The 16,183-nt window shown below is 45.6% G+C and overlaps 1 protein-coding gene across 1 annotated transcript in view; it reads left to right on the top strand.

Annotated features, from left to right (window-relative positions):
* The window catches only part of ALK (ALK receptor tyrosine kinase), a 752,669-nt gene that overhangs the window by 618,288 nt on the left and 118,198 nt on the right, over positions 1-16,183 (top strand). Inside the window, exon 6 of the mRNA XM_055400465.2 lies at positions 10,543-10,674. Within this exon, the coding sequence (XP_055256440.2) occupies positions 10,543-10,674 (132 nt within the window). The remainder of the gene's footprint in view (positions 1-10,542; positions 10,675-16,183) is intronic.

The raw sequence follows: 16,183 nt of genomic DNA, 5'->3' as shown, positions 1-16,183 counted from the left end.
TCTCTTGTCTAAACTCCTGAAGCAAAATTCTCACCCCTTCCCACAGCCTGCAAGATCTTGCCTGACTGGGCCTCTGTCTCCCTTCCCATCCACTCTTCATGACCCTCCTGGCCCTTGTGATCCTTTTGAGCCACACTGGCTTTTGCTCTGCTTCTAGATCATTAGTATCATTTCCCACTCCCGGCAATGCAGTTCCTGCTCCTCTACAGCTTTCCACATGGCTGACTGACTTCTCTTCTCCTTCAGTATCAGCTCAAATATCTCCTCCCCAGAGAAGGTTCCCATGGCCTACCCATCAAACCAGGTCACCCATGTCACCTTCTCTTCACTACCCTAACCCCAGGCTCTTAGTAGAATCTCTGAACATTGTTCACTAATCCAAAGCTTGCATGGGATTTTGGCTGAGGGGGGAGGATGTGTGTATAGAATTGCTATCGTGTAACCTAAAGGAATTAGTAATTTCCCAGAATGCCAAGAAATTCTACCTCATTCCATTTTTCTACTTAAACTTCGCGATCTATTTTGTACTTCTTCAGCATACATTTATTAGCACTTACTATGTGCCAGGCACTCTCCAGAAGATAAAATAAGATATACCCCCTGCCTCAAAGAATTTAGAATTTAGTGGGAGAAGTTAGCAATGCAAACATAATCGTCAATGGGGGGGGGAGACGCCCGGCTCCGGCGGCGCAGGCACAGACGCGGGAGACGCCCGGCTCCGGCGCAGCCGACCACGTGCAGAATCGTGGCTGAGATGAGCTACCCCGCGCCCAGGGTTCGGGCGGTGGCCGAGAGGAGCTGTACCACGTTCAGGAGGCGGTGGCTGCTTGGGCACCGGAGGGCCGAGAGGAGCTGATCTACATTCAAAGCAGGAGGGGCGGCTTTGAGGAGATACCCCTCGTCCAAGGTAAGGTACAACGGCTGCGCCTTGCTGGAGCAGCTGGGAAGAGATACTCCACGACCAAGTGGAATATAAGAATCCAGTGTTCTGGGGAGGAAGGAACAAGATGGCGGAGGGATAAGACGGCAAGACCACTTTCTCCCCCACAAATTCATCAAAGAACATTTGAATGCGGAGTAAAGTCCACAAAACAACTTCTGAATACTGGCAGAGGACATCAGGCTCCCAGAAAAGCAGCCCATTGTCTTCTAAAGGAGAGAGAAGAAATCCAGCTCCACCCACCAGAACACTGACACATGCTTCCCTAACCAGGGAACCCGGACAAGTCACCCGTCCAACCCCACACACAGCAAAGAAACTGCGTAATAAAGAGAACTCCACAAACTGCAAGAAGAGGGAAAGGCCACCCCAAGCAAAGCAATATAAGCAAGATGAAGAGGCAGAGAAATACCCAGCAAGTAAAGGAACAAGATAATTGCCCACCAACACAACAAAAGAGGAAGATATAGGGAATTTACCTGATAAAGAATTTCAAATTTTGATGGTGAAAATGATTCAAAATCTTGAAAGCAAAATGGAGTTACAGATAAATAACCTGGAGAAAAAGATTGAGAAGATGGAAGAAAGATTTAATAAGGACTTAGAAGAAATAAAAAAGAGTCAATATACAATGAATAATGCAATAGATGAGATCAGAAACACTCTGGAGGGAACAAACAGTAGAATAACAGAGGCAGAAGACAGGATAAGCGAACTAGAAGATAGAATTGTAGAAATAAATGAAACAGAGAGGAAAAAAGAAAAACGAATTAAAAGAAATGAGGACAATATTAGAGACCTCTGGGACAATGTGAAACGCTCCAACATTCGAATCATAGGAGTCCCAGAAGAAGAAGACAAAAAGAAAGACCATGAGAGAATACTTGAGGAGATAATAGTTGAAAACTTCCCTAAAATAGGGAAAGAAATAATCACCCAAGTCCAAGAAACCCAGAGAGTCCCCAACAGGATAAACCCAAGGCGAAATACTCCAAGACACATATTAATCAAATTAACAAAGATCAAACACAAAGAACAAATATTAAAAGCAGCAAGGGAAAAGCAGCAAATAACACATAAGGGGATTCCCATAAGGATAACAGCTGATCTTTCAACAGAAACTCTTCAGGCCAGAAGGGAGTGGCAAGACATACTTAAAGTGATGAAAGAAAATACCCTACAGCCCAGATTACTATACCCAGCAAGGATCTCATTCAAATATGAAGGAGAAATCAAAAGCTTTACAGACAAGAAAAGCTGAGGGAATTCAGCATCACCAAACCAGCTCTCCAGCAAAAGGCTAGGAAACAATTCTCATAGCCATCAATAGTTCAGTGTTGAGTTCATGAATAGTTTTTAAAGTTTGGGACAAACTGTAGTATTTGCTATTTGAAGTACTATTTGTAATTGGCATATTACGATGTAACATTGGTCTTCATTTCCAACTTAAAATGCCTAAAAATGCCTAACAGGTTTTTAGATTTGTGAATTTTAGTTGAAATGTATTTTACGATGTTACTAAACCTGCAGAAATATTGAAATATTTCAGAGAACTTATTCACTGTACATTTAATTTATTTTATTTATAAAAGTTATGAACTGTAGAAAGTTTTACTTGTTGGGTCAAATGCTTGTTGCTTCAAATGCTTGTTGCATTTGAAGTGCTAGTTACAAGAAAATCAAATACCTTCAATGTATAAATGCTATTAAGTTTTTAAAGGACTCTGGAGTATAAGTAAGTTTGTTTAAAGAAATTTAGTCTGTTCAACTTGAAAAAAAAAATAAATAAAATTGGATTATTTGATTAAAAAAAAAAGTTATGAACTGTAGAAAGTTTTACTTGTTGGGTCAAATGCTTGTTGCTTCAAATGCTTGTTGCATTTGAAGTGCTAGTTACAAGAAAATCAAATACCTTCAATGTATAAATGCTATTAAGTTTTTAAAGGACTCTAGAGTATAAGTAAGTTTGTTTAAAGAAATTTAGTCTGTTCAACTTGAAAAAAATAAATAAATAAAATTGGAAAAAAAAAAATCGTCAATGGGGGAGAAGAGTTCACTATTAAAGGTGTATAGTGATTACCAGAGAACTCCAGAGGGAGGCAAACATCTTTCATCAAGGGAGAAGAACAAGCAATCGGGGAAAGTGACATCTGAGTTAGGAGGAATTGCTCAGATGGAGAAGATGAATCTAGCCCACCAAATTGGGTTACACAAAGGCTGTAGCCATGGCTGCATGTTCAAGAAACTATAAGTCATGGTCTTCAGCTAAAGATGCAAAACACACGGTGATGCTGGGAAAGTGGGCTGAGCTGGGTGTGCAAAGCCTCTATTTGAACTGAAGGCCATGGAAACCAGCGAAGGTTTAGGATTAGAATCTAAAGAAGCTGGGCTCAGAAAGCTAACTCTGGTGGTGGGGGTGACACTAGAGACAAATAATCTTAGAAATTCTTTCTTGCAATTACTCCTCATAGCTATTATTTATGTCACAAATTACTATTGGGTTTGTTTACACCTTTGTTTTGCTGAAAGGGTTTCATCTTCTCTATGAGACATGAGGGCCTCCCTGGTGGTAGAGTCTACCTGCAATGCAGGAGACCCAGGTTCAATCCCTGGGTCAGGAAGAACCCCTGGAGAAGGAAATGACAACCCACTCCAGTATTCTTGCCTGGAAAATCTCATGGATGGAAGAGCCTGGCAGGCTACAGTCCATGGGGTCTGAGTTGGACACGACTGAGCAAGTAACACATCAGGCATAAGGGATCTCCAGAGGTACTGTCTGCCTCCAAAATTTGGCCTGGTCAACCCCTTCATTGACAACTTTCCACCCAACCTCCATGGCCAATTCTCCCAAACTCTTTGGGATACTCTTTAGCTCCTAAGAAGCCCACATAGTGTTTTATGTACCCAGTGTCATTTGATCCTCACAAAAATCCTGTATATTAAACAGCCTCCCTGATTTATAGAAGAGAAAAGCCTGTGAGAATATGTCCCAGTTCACACCACCAGCTAGTAGAAGAGGAGAGTGGAACCTAGTATTCGTTTCTCTGTACCTTAGGGGTCTCATCAACACAAACTGAACATAGGGGTGCCTTGAGTCTGCTGGAGTAATAACAGAAATGAGAGCCCTGGATTAAGGAAGGAATTGTCACCACGAGAGAGGGGTGGTGCTGGAAGGCTTGGGATTCTTCCAAGGAGAGAAGGAACTGAAGATCAGTTAACTTCCTGAGCACTAGAGGTCTCAGATTTTGGTGTACCTAGTTGTCGCCCAGGGAGCCTGTGGAACATGCTGGATCCAGAGCCCCACGCTGAGATCTTCTGACTCTGTAGGTCTGTAGCGGGGCCTGGAAGTAGCATGATTACCAAGCTCAGTGTGACTTTGATGCAGAGTCTGCGAACACACCTAGCCCATGGTAAATGTGAGTGACTGGCTGTGGACAGTCTACAAACAAGGAAACTGAGGCCCAGAAGAGTGACTAGCTCATGCTCCCATGAGTCTTACTAGTGGCAAGACAAGTCCTCGAACCAGCTCTCCTGACTCTTAGCACAGCACTTCCTCATCCGGCCCTCTTGGCCTCTGAAGCCAGGCCCTCTGCACACCGATTTACATTTTGAGTAGGAACCCAACATGCCAGTTCTTTAATGAGGTTGTCTGCACTACAATTTATGAGGCCAAAGCCCTCAACAGGACTGGTCTCTGCCAGGCTTAATTTACACAGTTCCCGGGCCTTCCAACACCTCCATTAACATCAGCATGGTGGCGCCGGCTGTTAGCCTCTGCACATTGTTTGACTACATCCTCATCATGTCACCATCCATTTTCATGTCTCTGGGCTTGTTTACCCTTGAACACCTGATTCTCCTCGTCCTGGGAAACAGTAAGTTTCCACTGGGAGCCTGGCTCAGCTTCCAGCCCCACTCCTGACCTCCCCACACTCTAGAAGCCGGCCTCCTCCCACCATAGTCTCTGCTTCTCTTTCATTTAAGAGCAAGATCTGTAATATCCCCCCCACTGATGCAGCTCTCAAATTTTCCCCCTTTAATGAGTGTCATCAGTTAGGCAAGAGCAAGCAGGTGGGAAACAGCCCAAAAGCTGATACAACTGTGCCTTTTTTAATGTCACATATATCACCGTAATTAAAAATTAATTAAGTGCCCTAAAATTTGACATTCGTTTAAAAAAGAAATTTGAGTTAGGAGAGTTGTATAGATTTTGTAGCATGAAGTCTCTGAGACACGATTGAAGGGGGGGCGTAGGTGTGGGTTTCTCTTTTGAATGAGGGAGAAGGAATCATTCCCAGTGAGCAAACCCAATGAATTACTCAGTGTCAAACAGCGGTTCACATAACCTGACCAGGGCCGCACACATCTCAGGTGCAAGTCTGAACTGGTTTCTCCCTCACCCAGGGAGGAGATAAACAGGCAGGCAAGTGTGGCATGCTATTTCAGGAGAGATATTCCAAGATGGAAATGACAGATGACCGAGATGGCAGGAGACAACAGGGGAAGTTCGCTGGGTGAGTGACTTGGCAGCAAGCTCCAAGGAAGCCATTAAGTGGTCAGCATTAATAAAGACGGCACGAACTATATCCGAGCAACCCTTTAAACAGATAGTTACCAACAACCACTGCTCAGAACCCCAGAATCAGGATGTTGAAGATGGAAGGGGTCTTAGAGGTTAGGTCTGAGACCACTCCCTCACTGTACCAGGGGGCATTGGAGAATCACAGAGGTAAAAGTCCCACCTACGACACATAGGCGCTCAGGGCCAAATCCTCCAGCCCTCCAAGTAAGTGGCCCTCAACCCTACGCTCATGAGAATCATTCCAGAAGCTTTTATTTATTTATCTGTTTATTTTATTCTTGGCTGTGCAGGGTCTCCATTGCTGTACCCAGGCTTTCTCTAGTTGTGGCAGCAGGGGCTATCACTGCAGTGCACAGTCTTCCCTTTGTGGTGGCTTCTCTTGTTGCAGAGCACGGGCTCTAGAATGCTCAGTAGTTTTGGTGTATGGGCTTAGTTGCTCTGTGGCTTGTGGGATCTTCCTGGACCATGGATCGAACCTGTGTCACCTGCATTGGCAGGCAGATTTTCAACCACTGGGAGCTTTTCATACCCTGGTAACAAGAGTCTGTCCATTAGAAATACTGGTTTCATTGGTCCACGTGGGGCCCGAATATCAACTGCATTTCTAACTTTCTAAGTGACTTTGGAGAAGGAAATGGCAACCCACTCCAGTGTTCTTGCCTGGAGAATCCCAGGGACGGGGGAGCCTGGTGGGCTGCCGTCTATGGGGTCGCATAGAGTCGGACACGACTGAAGTGACTTAGCAGCAGCAGCAGCAAGTGACTCCCTGGGCAATCAGGGTGCTGCTTCAGAAGGTGATCTAACACAAGTGATGGGAGAACAACCCCATCTGAGGTCACCTGACCAAGTTCTGGGCCTTCCCTGTGGCTTACTACCTGTGAGATCTCAGGCAAAGCACCTAGCAAATAACTGGTTGGATTTTGTACTGCCTTGCTGTTTAGAAAGCCTTTCTTTCTCCGTTATTTAATCTCTTGAATCCTCATTCTTCTGATTAATCAAATGGGAATCATAATAACTGTTCTGCCAGTTTTTTATGAGGTTCAAACAGAGAGGATTGGGAAAGCACATTCTAAGCTATTACAGTGCTGTACAAAGGTAAGGAATGATGATGGCTTACTACTCCCATGGATGTGTGCTAAGCCACTTCAGTCATGTCCAACTTTTTGAGACCCCATGGACTGCAGCCTGCCAGGCTCCTCTGTCCATGGGATCCTCCAGGCAAGAATACTGGAGTAGTTTGCCATGCCCTCCTCCAAAGGCATCTTCCGGTCTCAGGGATCAAACCCACAACTCTTATGTCTCCCGCATTGGCAGATGATTTCACCACTAGCGCCACCTGGGAAGCCCAGTGACTTTTATTGTTATTCTGGAAAGCACTGCCTCCTCAAAGGTAATAAATAGATTTCCATAGAGAAGACCCTTACTAACAAAAGAAACCCCAGCATCAGTCTCCCCAAAGTGACTTGATCTTAGCTCTCCCTAATCTTTCTGTGATTAGGGCATTTGGTGTTTCAGTGGTTTCCATGAATCACCAGAACCTGTGGCAGGAAGACCTCAAGAAGTGGGTGCTGGATCTTCTTTTCCAGGCTCTGTCCCTTCCTTGCTGCATTGGGGCAGGCTGCGACCATCAGGGCCTCAGTTTACCCTATTCCACAAGCCAGAATTATCATTTCACAACCACAGAAAGGATGCTGTTTCAGAAACTCAGGCCCTTGATTAAAACCGTTCAACAAGGGTACTTTCCTCCTTGAAATTTATGGGCCCCATAAAAAAAGAACTTGAGAAGACAGAGCGGTTGTTTTTTGTTGTGCCTCATTAGTTTTGAGTTTGGGCTGGCAGTAGAGATCAGAGTACCAGGCGTCCATCTAATTGAATCTCTCACAAGCATAAAGTTCCCTGTGGTATGGAGGAGGCTATGCCAGGGAGCCTGTAAGTATCCAGCTGGGGAAAGGAGATGAGGAAGAGTTGGTAGAAGCAGGGCTGGAGGAGACGGCTTCTCTGGACTGTGGCTGTGCAGCAGAGAAGTCCTGGGGATAAACGCCGGAGCACCCAGAGAAAACACCAGGGCATCCAGAGAATGAAAGCAGCAGCCCCTCCCATGACTGGACCCCTCCTCCATCCAGGTTTGTGAGTAAAGGATAGGGTATTGACTCACTGCCCTTTTGTACCCATTATCACCACTCCTGAGCACATCCTCCATACCACCCATCACCTGGTGGGGGGACCAGGTGGGTCTATGACCCACAGGGTGCAAGATAGAGATCAAGATGTGAAAATGTGGGTTTCCACCAATCTCTCAGCAAGCCACGTGACCACTCTGAGCCTTTGTATTCTCAACTGTCAGTATAAAGCAGGCATGATGATCGCATCCATAGTTAAAACATACTACAGTTCAAGTTCCAAATATTGGGGTGAGGAGATCTCTATACAAGGCACTGTTGTAGATTCATGGAGGTAAGACTTGATCCCTCCCTTCAAATCACTTACAGTTTGGTGAGGAAGACAGGCATCCAAACAGCTAGTTTTGTGCTATGTCACTTCAGTCATGTCCAACTCTGTGCAACCCTATGGACTGAAGCCTGCCAGGCTCCTCTGTCCATAGGGTTCTCCAGGTAAGAATACTGGAGTGGGTTGTCGTGCCTTCCTCCAGGGGATCTTCCTGACCCAGGGATCTTTTATGTCTCCTGCATTAGCAGGTGGGTTCTTTATCACTAATAAGAGGGCAGCCTTGCAATGAGAGAGCAAGTCAAAGACTATAAACGGCAACCCACACCTTACTTACTGACCCCACATGGAACAAACACTCTAAGGCACAAAAGAAGAAGAAAACACCAAGGAAAATATGTAGGTTTGGACTACATACAAATTTTAAAACTCCTGGATATAAAGATGCTTTTTAAACAGAATGAAAATGCCTATAAAATACTGGGGGGAAATGCCAAGCATGTGATAAATAGTTTCACATCCTTGTTAATAATCTCATACAATTCAGTAGGAAAACATGGAGAACCTAAAAGGTACGCTGGCAAAAGGAAGTGGGCAATTCCCTGAAAATCAGAGTAAGATAAAGCTAGTAACATGTGGGGAAAAAATTCACCCTCACTAGCAAAGAAATACAAATAAAACAGCAGGGAAATACTTTTAGTTAAAAATCACGATAATGTTCAGAGCTGGCCAGGATGTAGTAAGAGGGGCATGCATGTATGAACACAGCTGGTGAGAGTATAAATTGGATTAACTTTTAGAAAGCAATTTGGCAATATGTATCAAGGGCCTTTAAAATGTTTAAACCCTTTGATTCAGTAATCCCACTTCTGGGAATCTATCCTATGAAAGTAATCTGGAAGGCGGGTAAAAATTCATGCTCAAAGATATTCTTCAAAGTGTTATTATAAACAGTCTAACAATCTGATCATTGAATAATGTTGAAATAAATTATGGTACATATCACGTAGTATTGTGGCCATTAAAAAGTATTCTTATGGGGAATTCTTAAACCCTAGAAAAAGCTTGCAATAAACCTCAATTGATTTAAGCAATATACACATATGACACAACTCAACACACTTTTAAAGCATAGGCGGAAAACAAAAGAGAACTCTACCGAGATGTTAAAAATGATGGCCTCTGGGTAGTGGGATTCTGAGCATTGTTTTGTTGATTTTTACCCTGGGTTTGAACTTTAGACAATAGGCATATATTTTTCAAATGAAGGAAAGTAAAAGAAACTGTAAAAGTAAAAGCTATTTGGGGAATGACAAGCAATTGGTGTATGAAACATGCACGTGTTCATGAAAACCCATGATGAGAAACAAGGCCTAATCATAAGGTGTGAATAAAACAGGACACGGCTTACCTGTGTTTCACAGGCTGGGGAAGACTTTACAAGCATTTTATTTTGCTCATGTTTTCTTTGGTAGGACTGAGAATGAGGGCAATAAGGTCCTAAGTGTATTTCATGAGCATGTATAAGGCATAAGAAAAAAAATACTTTGGAAACTAGAAATCACCAAGCAAAAGTGAAGGAGAATTTTTCTTGTTATCCTAAATACCTTCAACCTCTTCCTCCCATGACTCCACAAAATCTTGCTGCCATCATCAGGTCTACTTCTCACTTTCTTGTCACCATCTTATAAGAACCCTGTGATTACATTGGGCCCACCTGGATAATCAGGATAACCTGCCATCTAAAGATCACAACAAGTTACATAAAATAACATATTTCCAGGTTTGGGGGATTGGGATATGGATGTTGATGGGGAGGCATTATTCAGTCATCCACTGATGAGTCATCTAATGTTCACAGTTTTTGTGAACTGGGCACTGGCTAGGGCTGGGAACACACAGAGGCTCAAGCAACTTGGTGGAGATGTTCTAGGAATGGGTATTCTAGCGCCAGGTTGCATCCAACCAAGGCCAGGTGGATCTGGAGCCCAGGGGTTGTGGGGAGAGACCGAGAGAGGTGAGACAGGAAAGGAAATGTGGACCCAGATCACAGAGGACGTTTAAGAACAGGTTAAAGAGTTTGGATCTGATTCCCAAAGGAAGCAGGGCCTGTGTGTTTCCCATGCCCAAGAGCTACTGAGAATGTCCAGCTAGGCTGGGGGCCGATCTGACAGTGACAAGTGGCCATCTGCCATCAGCTGACAAACTGAGCCCTTCTGGGACTAGCCTGTGGAAGAGGGCCCAGGGCCACCTCCAGCAAGTCCCTGTCATGAGAGGGAGAGGACAGCTTTGTGGCCCTGTAGGCTGTCCACCTGGCACACTAAAGCCACATGTTGGAGGACCCCAGAGTGTTGTGGGAGCACGACTCAAAGCTCAGGCCACTCTACCACTGACATCATAGCCAGGGGTCTGTGGGGTCAAGGCTGACTTCCTCTCTGCCTCCCGGTGTTTGGGCCAGACTGAAGCTGGGGTTGACTCAGGCTGTGAGATATGAACGGCACGGAGGGATGCCTCTCTACAGCCTTCCTGCGTGACTGCTGAGCTGACCAGGGTTGTGTCTCTGTATGCTCTCCAGGATCATCTCCAGGCTCCAAGATGGCCTTGCAGAGTTCCTTCACTTGCTGGAACGGGACAGTCCTTCAGCTTGGGCAGGCCTGTGACTTCCACCGGGACTGTAGCCAGGGAGAAGACGAGGGCCAGCTGTGCCGTGAGTAGATGGGGCTGCCCCACCCACCCCACCCTGTGCTCACATCCCCTCCTTCCCCCCAGCACCCGAGGTAGGCGAGCTTGAGCAACTTCCCTTATGTCCAGTGACACTTGTGTCCTCTCACTGGCGGCTTTCAAAATTTACACAAGTCTTCAAAAGATGGCGCTAAGACCCATGGTCTAGAAATAGCATGTAATTAAGAACCAAGCCAGATCTTATGTTATGCTCTCAGCATCCTCATGTATAGAGAAAATGTGCAGACTACAGCCCAACTCGAACATGACGTGTGAAACCTTCGAGACCCAGACCTCCTTCACTTTTTAAGCCTTTCTTTCATCACCCACATGCCTCCCTTGTCCTCACAGCCTCCCATGTACCGCAGCTCCAGCCGTATCAAACCTTCTCTGAGCGCCCTCACACCTTCCTGGCTTTTTGTCCTTTCCCTTGCCAGAATGCCCTTTCCCATCTTAAGTCACATCTGCTCTTCCAAGACTCACTTCAACAGTCAGTCCCTCTGAGAAGCGTCTTCTGACCATTGCCAACCAGTACAGTTGGTTCTTCTTCCTCCATACCACTCCACCCCGCCCCGCATCCATGCCCCATAATATTCATTACGTTTTAACATCTTTTGAGAGATATAATTTGCATGCCATACAATTCAATCGTTTAAAGTGTACAATTTAAGTGTAGTCACAACTATGCAGCCATTCCCACAATCGAATTTCAGCACATTTTTATCCCTCCACAAAGAAACCCCCGGCAGTCTCTCAATTCCCTACAATCCCTCCCCCTTCAGCTTCCTCCCCTCTTCCCTCCTCAGCTCCCTCTAGCCCTAAGTAACCACTAATCTACTTACTGTTTCTGTAGATGTGCATTTCATACAAACGGAATCGGATAATATGTGGTCTTTTGTGATTAGCTTCTTTCACTTAGCATAATGTTTTTGAAGCCCATCCATGTTTTAGAACATGTCAGTACTCAATTCCTTTTTATCTCCAAAAACTATTTTGTTGTATTGCTATACCATATTTTGTTTATCCATTCATCAGTGGATGAGGATTTGGGTTGTTTCCACTTTTGGGCTGTTGTGAATATTCATATACAAGTTTTTGTATAGACAGATGTGTTCATTTCTCTTAGAAATGAGATTTCCTACCTAGGAATAGATTTGCTGGGTCATATAATAACTCTATATTTAACATTTTGAGGAACTTCCAAGCAATTTTCCAAAATGGCTACACCATCTTACATTCCCACCAATAATGTATAAGGGTTTCCAGTTTCCCCATATCCTCATCAACACTTACTGTTGTCTGCCTTTTCCATGTTAGCCATCCTAGTGGGGGTGCATCCATTACATTTCTTGGAGGTGGTTTCCATGCCTCCTCCCCTGATATGGACAGAGTGGGCCTGGTACTCTTCCCCATACCAAGATCTCAAATGATTCCTGGTGCAGCATACGTGCTCACTGACTCCTTGTTGATTAAAATGAATACATGAGTTGGGGAGCCTGGGCTCCCCAAAGGACACAGCTTGCTGAGGTCTTACTGGAAGTTAGGGGCAGGGTTGACTCCCAGCCCAGTGCTCACTCCACTTGAAGACAGTGTGTTCTCAGCAGCTGCCTGGGGAGGAGTGAACACTCTAGACATTTCTTCCAGGAAAACTGCAAGCACTTACAGAACACAGGTAAAGTGAACTAAAAAGTGCATTTGATCCTGGAGCACAGACGAATAGCACAGCCTCTGTCTTCATAGAGCTGAAAATCCAACACATGGGCAGGGAGTGAAGCAAGGGGATCATGGTTGGGAAAGGACACAGCAGCCTGGGGTGCCACGGGGCCCTGGGCAGCCAAGCCAGTGCCCCTTCAGACACAGTGGCTCCAGGACGCTGTGGCCTGCCTGCCAAACAGCTCTAAGAAGTTCACAGTGTCCCCAAGGTCTTTTGGAGGACAGATTTTTCACTTAACAAAAAAAGGTTTTACATATTCCCTTTCAAGTGAAACAGTAAAGAAATCCATTTTTCAATTTAAAAATCTTCCTTTTTATACAAAACTTTCCAATGACATTTTCCAATAATCATGAAATAGTGGTTGTTTAGATAAAACTCGGTAATGAGCTGCAGGTAAGCCCTTAGCTTGTTCCACACTGTTCTGCTCCTGGCTTTTTCTCCAAGCTCTCACTACACACAGGGACCAACAAGAAGCCAGGCCCACCTGTGCTGTCCCGGACCCAGCCTTTATGTGTGTCTCTCTCTAGTTATTTGTCTGTATAGTATTTCCAGCAGTGCCTCTGAGCTGTGTGACTTTGCCTTGGCCTTGGTCCTTCCCAGGTGGTCTGGAACCTCTTGGGACATAGTCTCTGAGCAGTAGTCGCTTTCAAATTGTTGAGGATGTCCCCATGAGGGTCACTAAACTTAAGCCAGGGTGTTCAACCATGGTTGAAATTCAGAGGGAAAAAGTATGTTGGATCCTATCAACTCCCAGCCTCAACTCCTGACACTTTCCCCAGAAGGAATTACACACTCACACTAAGCTTCATTCAGATTATCAGACTCAACCTTGAGGGGCATTTCTGACTGAGATGAGCTGGGGACCTGAAATGGAGGTGGCACGGCTCTTGTCCTTCTCCATCCAATCAGGAACGTGTCTGTTCACATCCCATCCTCCAAGCCCACCACCATACACCATACACCTTTTTCTAATTAAGCATAGACAGTTCATGACTACATCCCCAAATGCTGTGACCCATTGAAGGGTGTCTTCAAGGTTCCCTCTGTGTCCTGAGCAATGGCCTTAAAGGCATTCAGTGTCCCAGAAAAGGGTCAGGTTGCCCCCCTTCATTCCTTGGGTGGGTCGTGGATTCACTAAATGTTGGAGGCAGCTCACTCCCCCTCCATGTACTCAATAATCTCATCTGTTTATTGGGATACTCTTCCTGTCGGGAGAAAGCATTTTTTTTTTTTTTGGTTTATTTCTTTATTGTAAAATAAAACATGTTGGTTGTAAAATATTTGGAAAATCAAAAAGTACACAGGAGAAAATAACTATTGCCCATAATCCTCCCTCTCAGACATTCAGAGATAACCATAATATTTTGATGTATTTCTTCTAGCATTTTTCCCATGACTCTATATTTTCAAGAAAATGTATAACACATATTTATCAAAAATATTAACAGAGTTGTCACACAGGAAGGAAAAGAAGTAGTGTCGTTTGGCCTGGAGTTTATACTTGGCAGCTCCTGCAGCTGCTGCTGAGGTCACGTCTCTGTGACCCGACCAATTTGTCTCTCTTAGAGTGGAATCAGGTGTCATAATTGCCGAATGTTGTGGGACTGACTGACCCACACATAGCCGATTTGGCCATCCAGCCAACAAAGTACCTGGCTGCAGCCCAAGAAGAGGGTGGGTTACAACAGTTCCTTTCAGACATTAAGGTGCCTGGGAGTCATGTGAAGAGCATTAAAAATGCAAATTCTGATTCAGTAGGTGGGAGTAGGGAGGGGAGACCTGAGATTCCACACAGCTAACAGTTTCACTGGTGATGCAGGTGTGACTGGCTCCAGGACCACATTCTAAGTGGCAGAGAGTTAGGGGACTGAAGAAAGTGAAAGTGTTAGCACTCAGTTGTGTCCTCACTCTTTGCAACCTCGTGGACTATATATAGCCTGCCAGGCTCCTCTGTCCATGGGATTCTCTGGGCAAGAATACTGGAGTGGGTTGTCATTTCCTCCTTTCTGACCCTGAGCTCAACCAACTCCCATTTCATTCAACAAATAAGTATTGAGGCCCTGCAACATGCCAGGGCACTGAGTAGGTGCTTGAGAAGGATGAGGTAACACCTTAGATCCAACGCGGGGTGCCAATACTGCTCAGCAATGGTCTTAGCAGCAATTTCCCCACACAGGCCTGATCCGCCAAGGGCTTGATGCTGGCACCCGCCCCACCATCTTCCTCAGGACTGGCTCCTTGCTGAGCATGTGCTCTCATGTTCTTAAAGCGGTAGAAATTCTCTCAGCACCACTGCCCACCCTTCAAGGTTTAAGTTGTCACATAAGTTGCCCATTGACCTATTTTGGCCTATCTCATCTCCTTTTATTCAATCATCCAAAAACAAAGGGGTTTCTGATCTCAGCTCACCCTGGATCCTATGCCAAGTTAGGACAAGAATGGACTTCCAGAAGGTGGAGAATGCCAATGGCTTTCCTCATTCCTGTCCCAGTGGAAGGCCCAGGCATTTCCAGAGAGGAGCTGAGGGGCCCATCTCTGGCCTCTAGGGCAGTGTTGGCAGTTTCAGATGTTGAGTTTCCCTGCCTAGATATGAATGATGATTCATAATGCCACCACTGCTGTGTTTACAGAATGTTTCCATCCTCTCTCCCTTACTTCGTCCTCAAAGCAGCCCTGTGAAATATGCACTACCTTACCCCACTTTACAGATGAGGGAGCTGGGGAAGGAAGTGACTTGTCTGAGGTCACCTGCAGAAAGCAGAGAGGTTAGGACCAGAGCACAGGTGTCCAGTGCTGGAAGAGTGAGGAGGGGGCGATGCGCTGTGTAGGACCCAGCTCAGCCCTGCGTCTTCCTTCTACCTGAAGCCCGTCGTTGCCTGCTGGGGTTTTCCATCATGGTCCTGGTTTAAGCACATGTGTGAAGGACGTTTTCTGGAAGGTCGCTTCCAGCTACCAGTTAGTTTTTGCTAAAGAAGTGAATGTGAAATTCCTTGAGGGGGGCATAAAAAATAAAATAGAAAGATCTCCTTTGCTTTTGGATTTTTAATCAGAGGAACATGTGGGGCTGAGCGGGGGGATGATTTCTTCAGGGGGGTATAAATGGGAAGAGATGCTCAGAGTCAGTGACAGCCTGTTTTAATTTATAATTCTGCCTCTGTGTGAAATGCACAGAGAATCAGGGGGAAATGAGTAATAATTCACTAAGGTGCTGTCACAGCCAGGAAGTGTTAGGGCCCTCATTGTCAGCCCGCTGCTGCCAAGAAGGCTGAGACAGAGAAAGGACACTGAGGGTGCTGGGCCCTGCTCGAGAGCTCCCGCGTGGAGACGGGCCTGGCCTGGTCTGTCGGGCACCATCAGGGTAGTCTGGAAAGCCCACTAGCTCCTCAGGGCTGAGGGCCGTCCAGCCATTCTATGAGTGAGCTGAAGTAAGGGAGCTCTCTCGACCCCTCTGCTCCTGCCCTTCTCTGTGGGCCGTGGGGAAATATATGGTCTCTGGAACTGATGGTGGCCTCTTTAATGGGACCTGAGGTCGGGCTGATAAGGAGAAAAGTGCTAACAGGACCGTTTATGCTGAGCCAACAGATGATATAAAGAGGCCCCAGGGGCTGGGGTTGCTTAGTCAGGATAGGCTAGGTTATGCTGCAGTAATAAACCATCCCCAGATTCCAGTGGCTTAACATAACATTTACGGTTCTTCCTGTCCACCGAGGGGAGGCGGGGGCCTCTACCCCACAGGATCTCTCCTGCTGGCAGAAGCGCCATCTTCCCGCAGCAGTGCTTC

This window comes from Moschus berezovskii, chromosome 11 (genome assembly GCF_049115385.1).
Source record: "Moschus berezovskii isolate FMDL1 chromosome 11, NW_MosBer_1.0, whole genome shotgun sequence".
NCBI lineage: Eukaryota > Metazoa > Chordata > Mammalia > Artiodactyla > Moschidae > Moschus > Moschus berezovskii.
The sequence above is the reverse complement of the archived record's forward strand: the minus strand, read 5'-3'. Positions and strand labels throughout refer to the sequence as shown.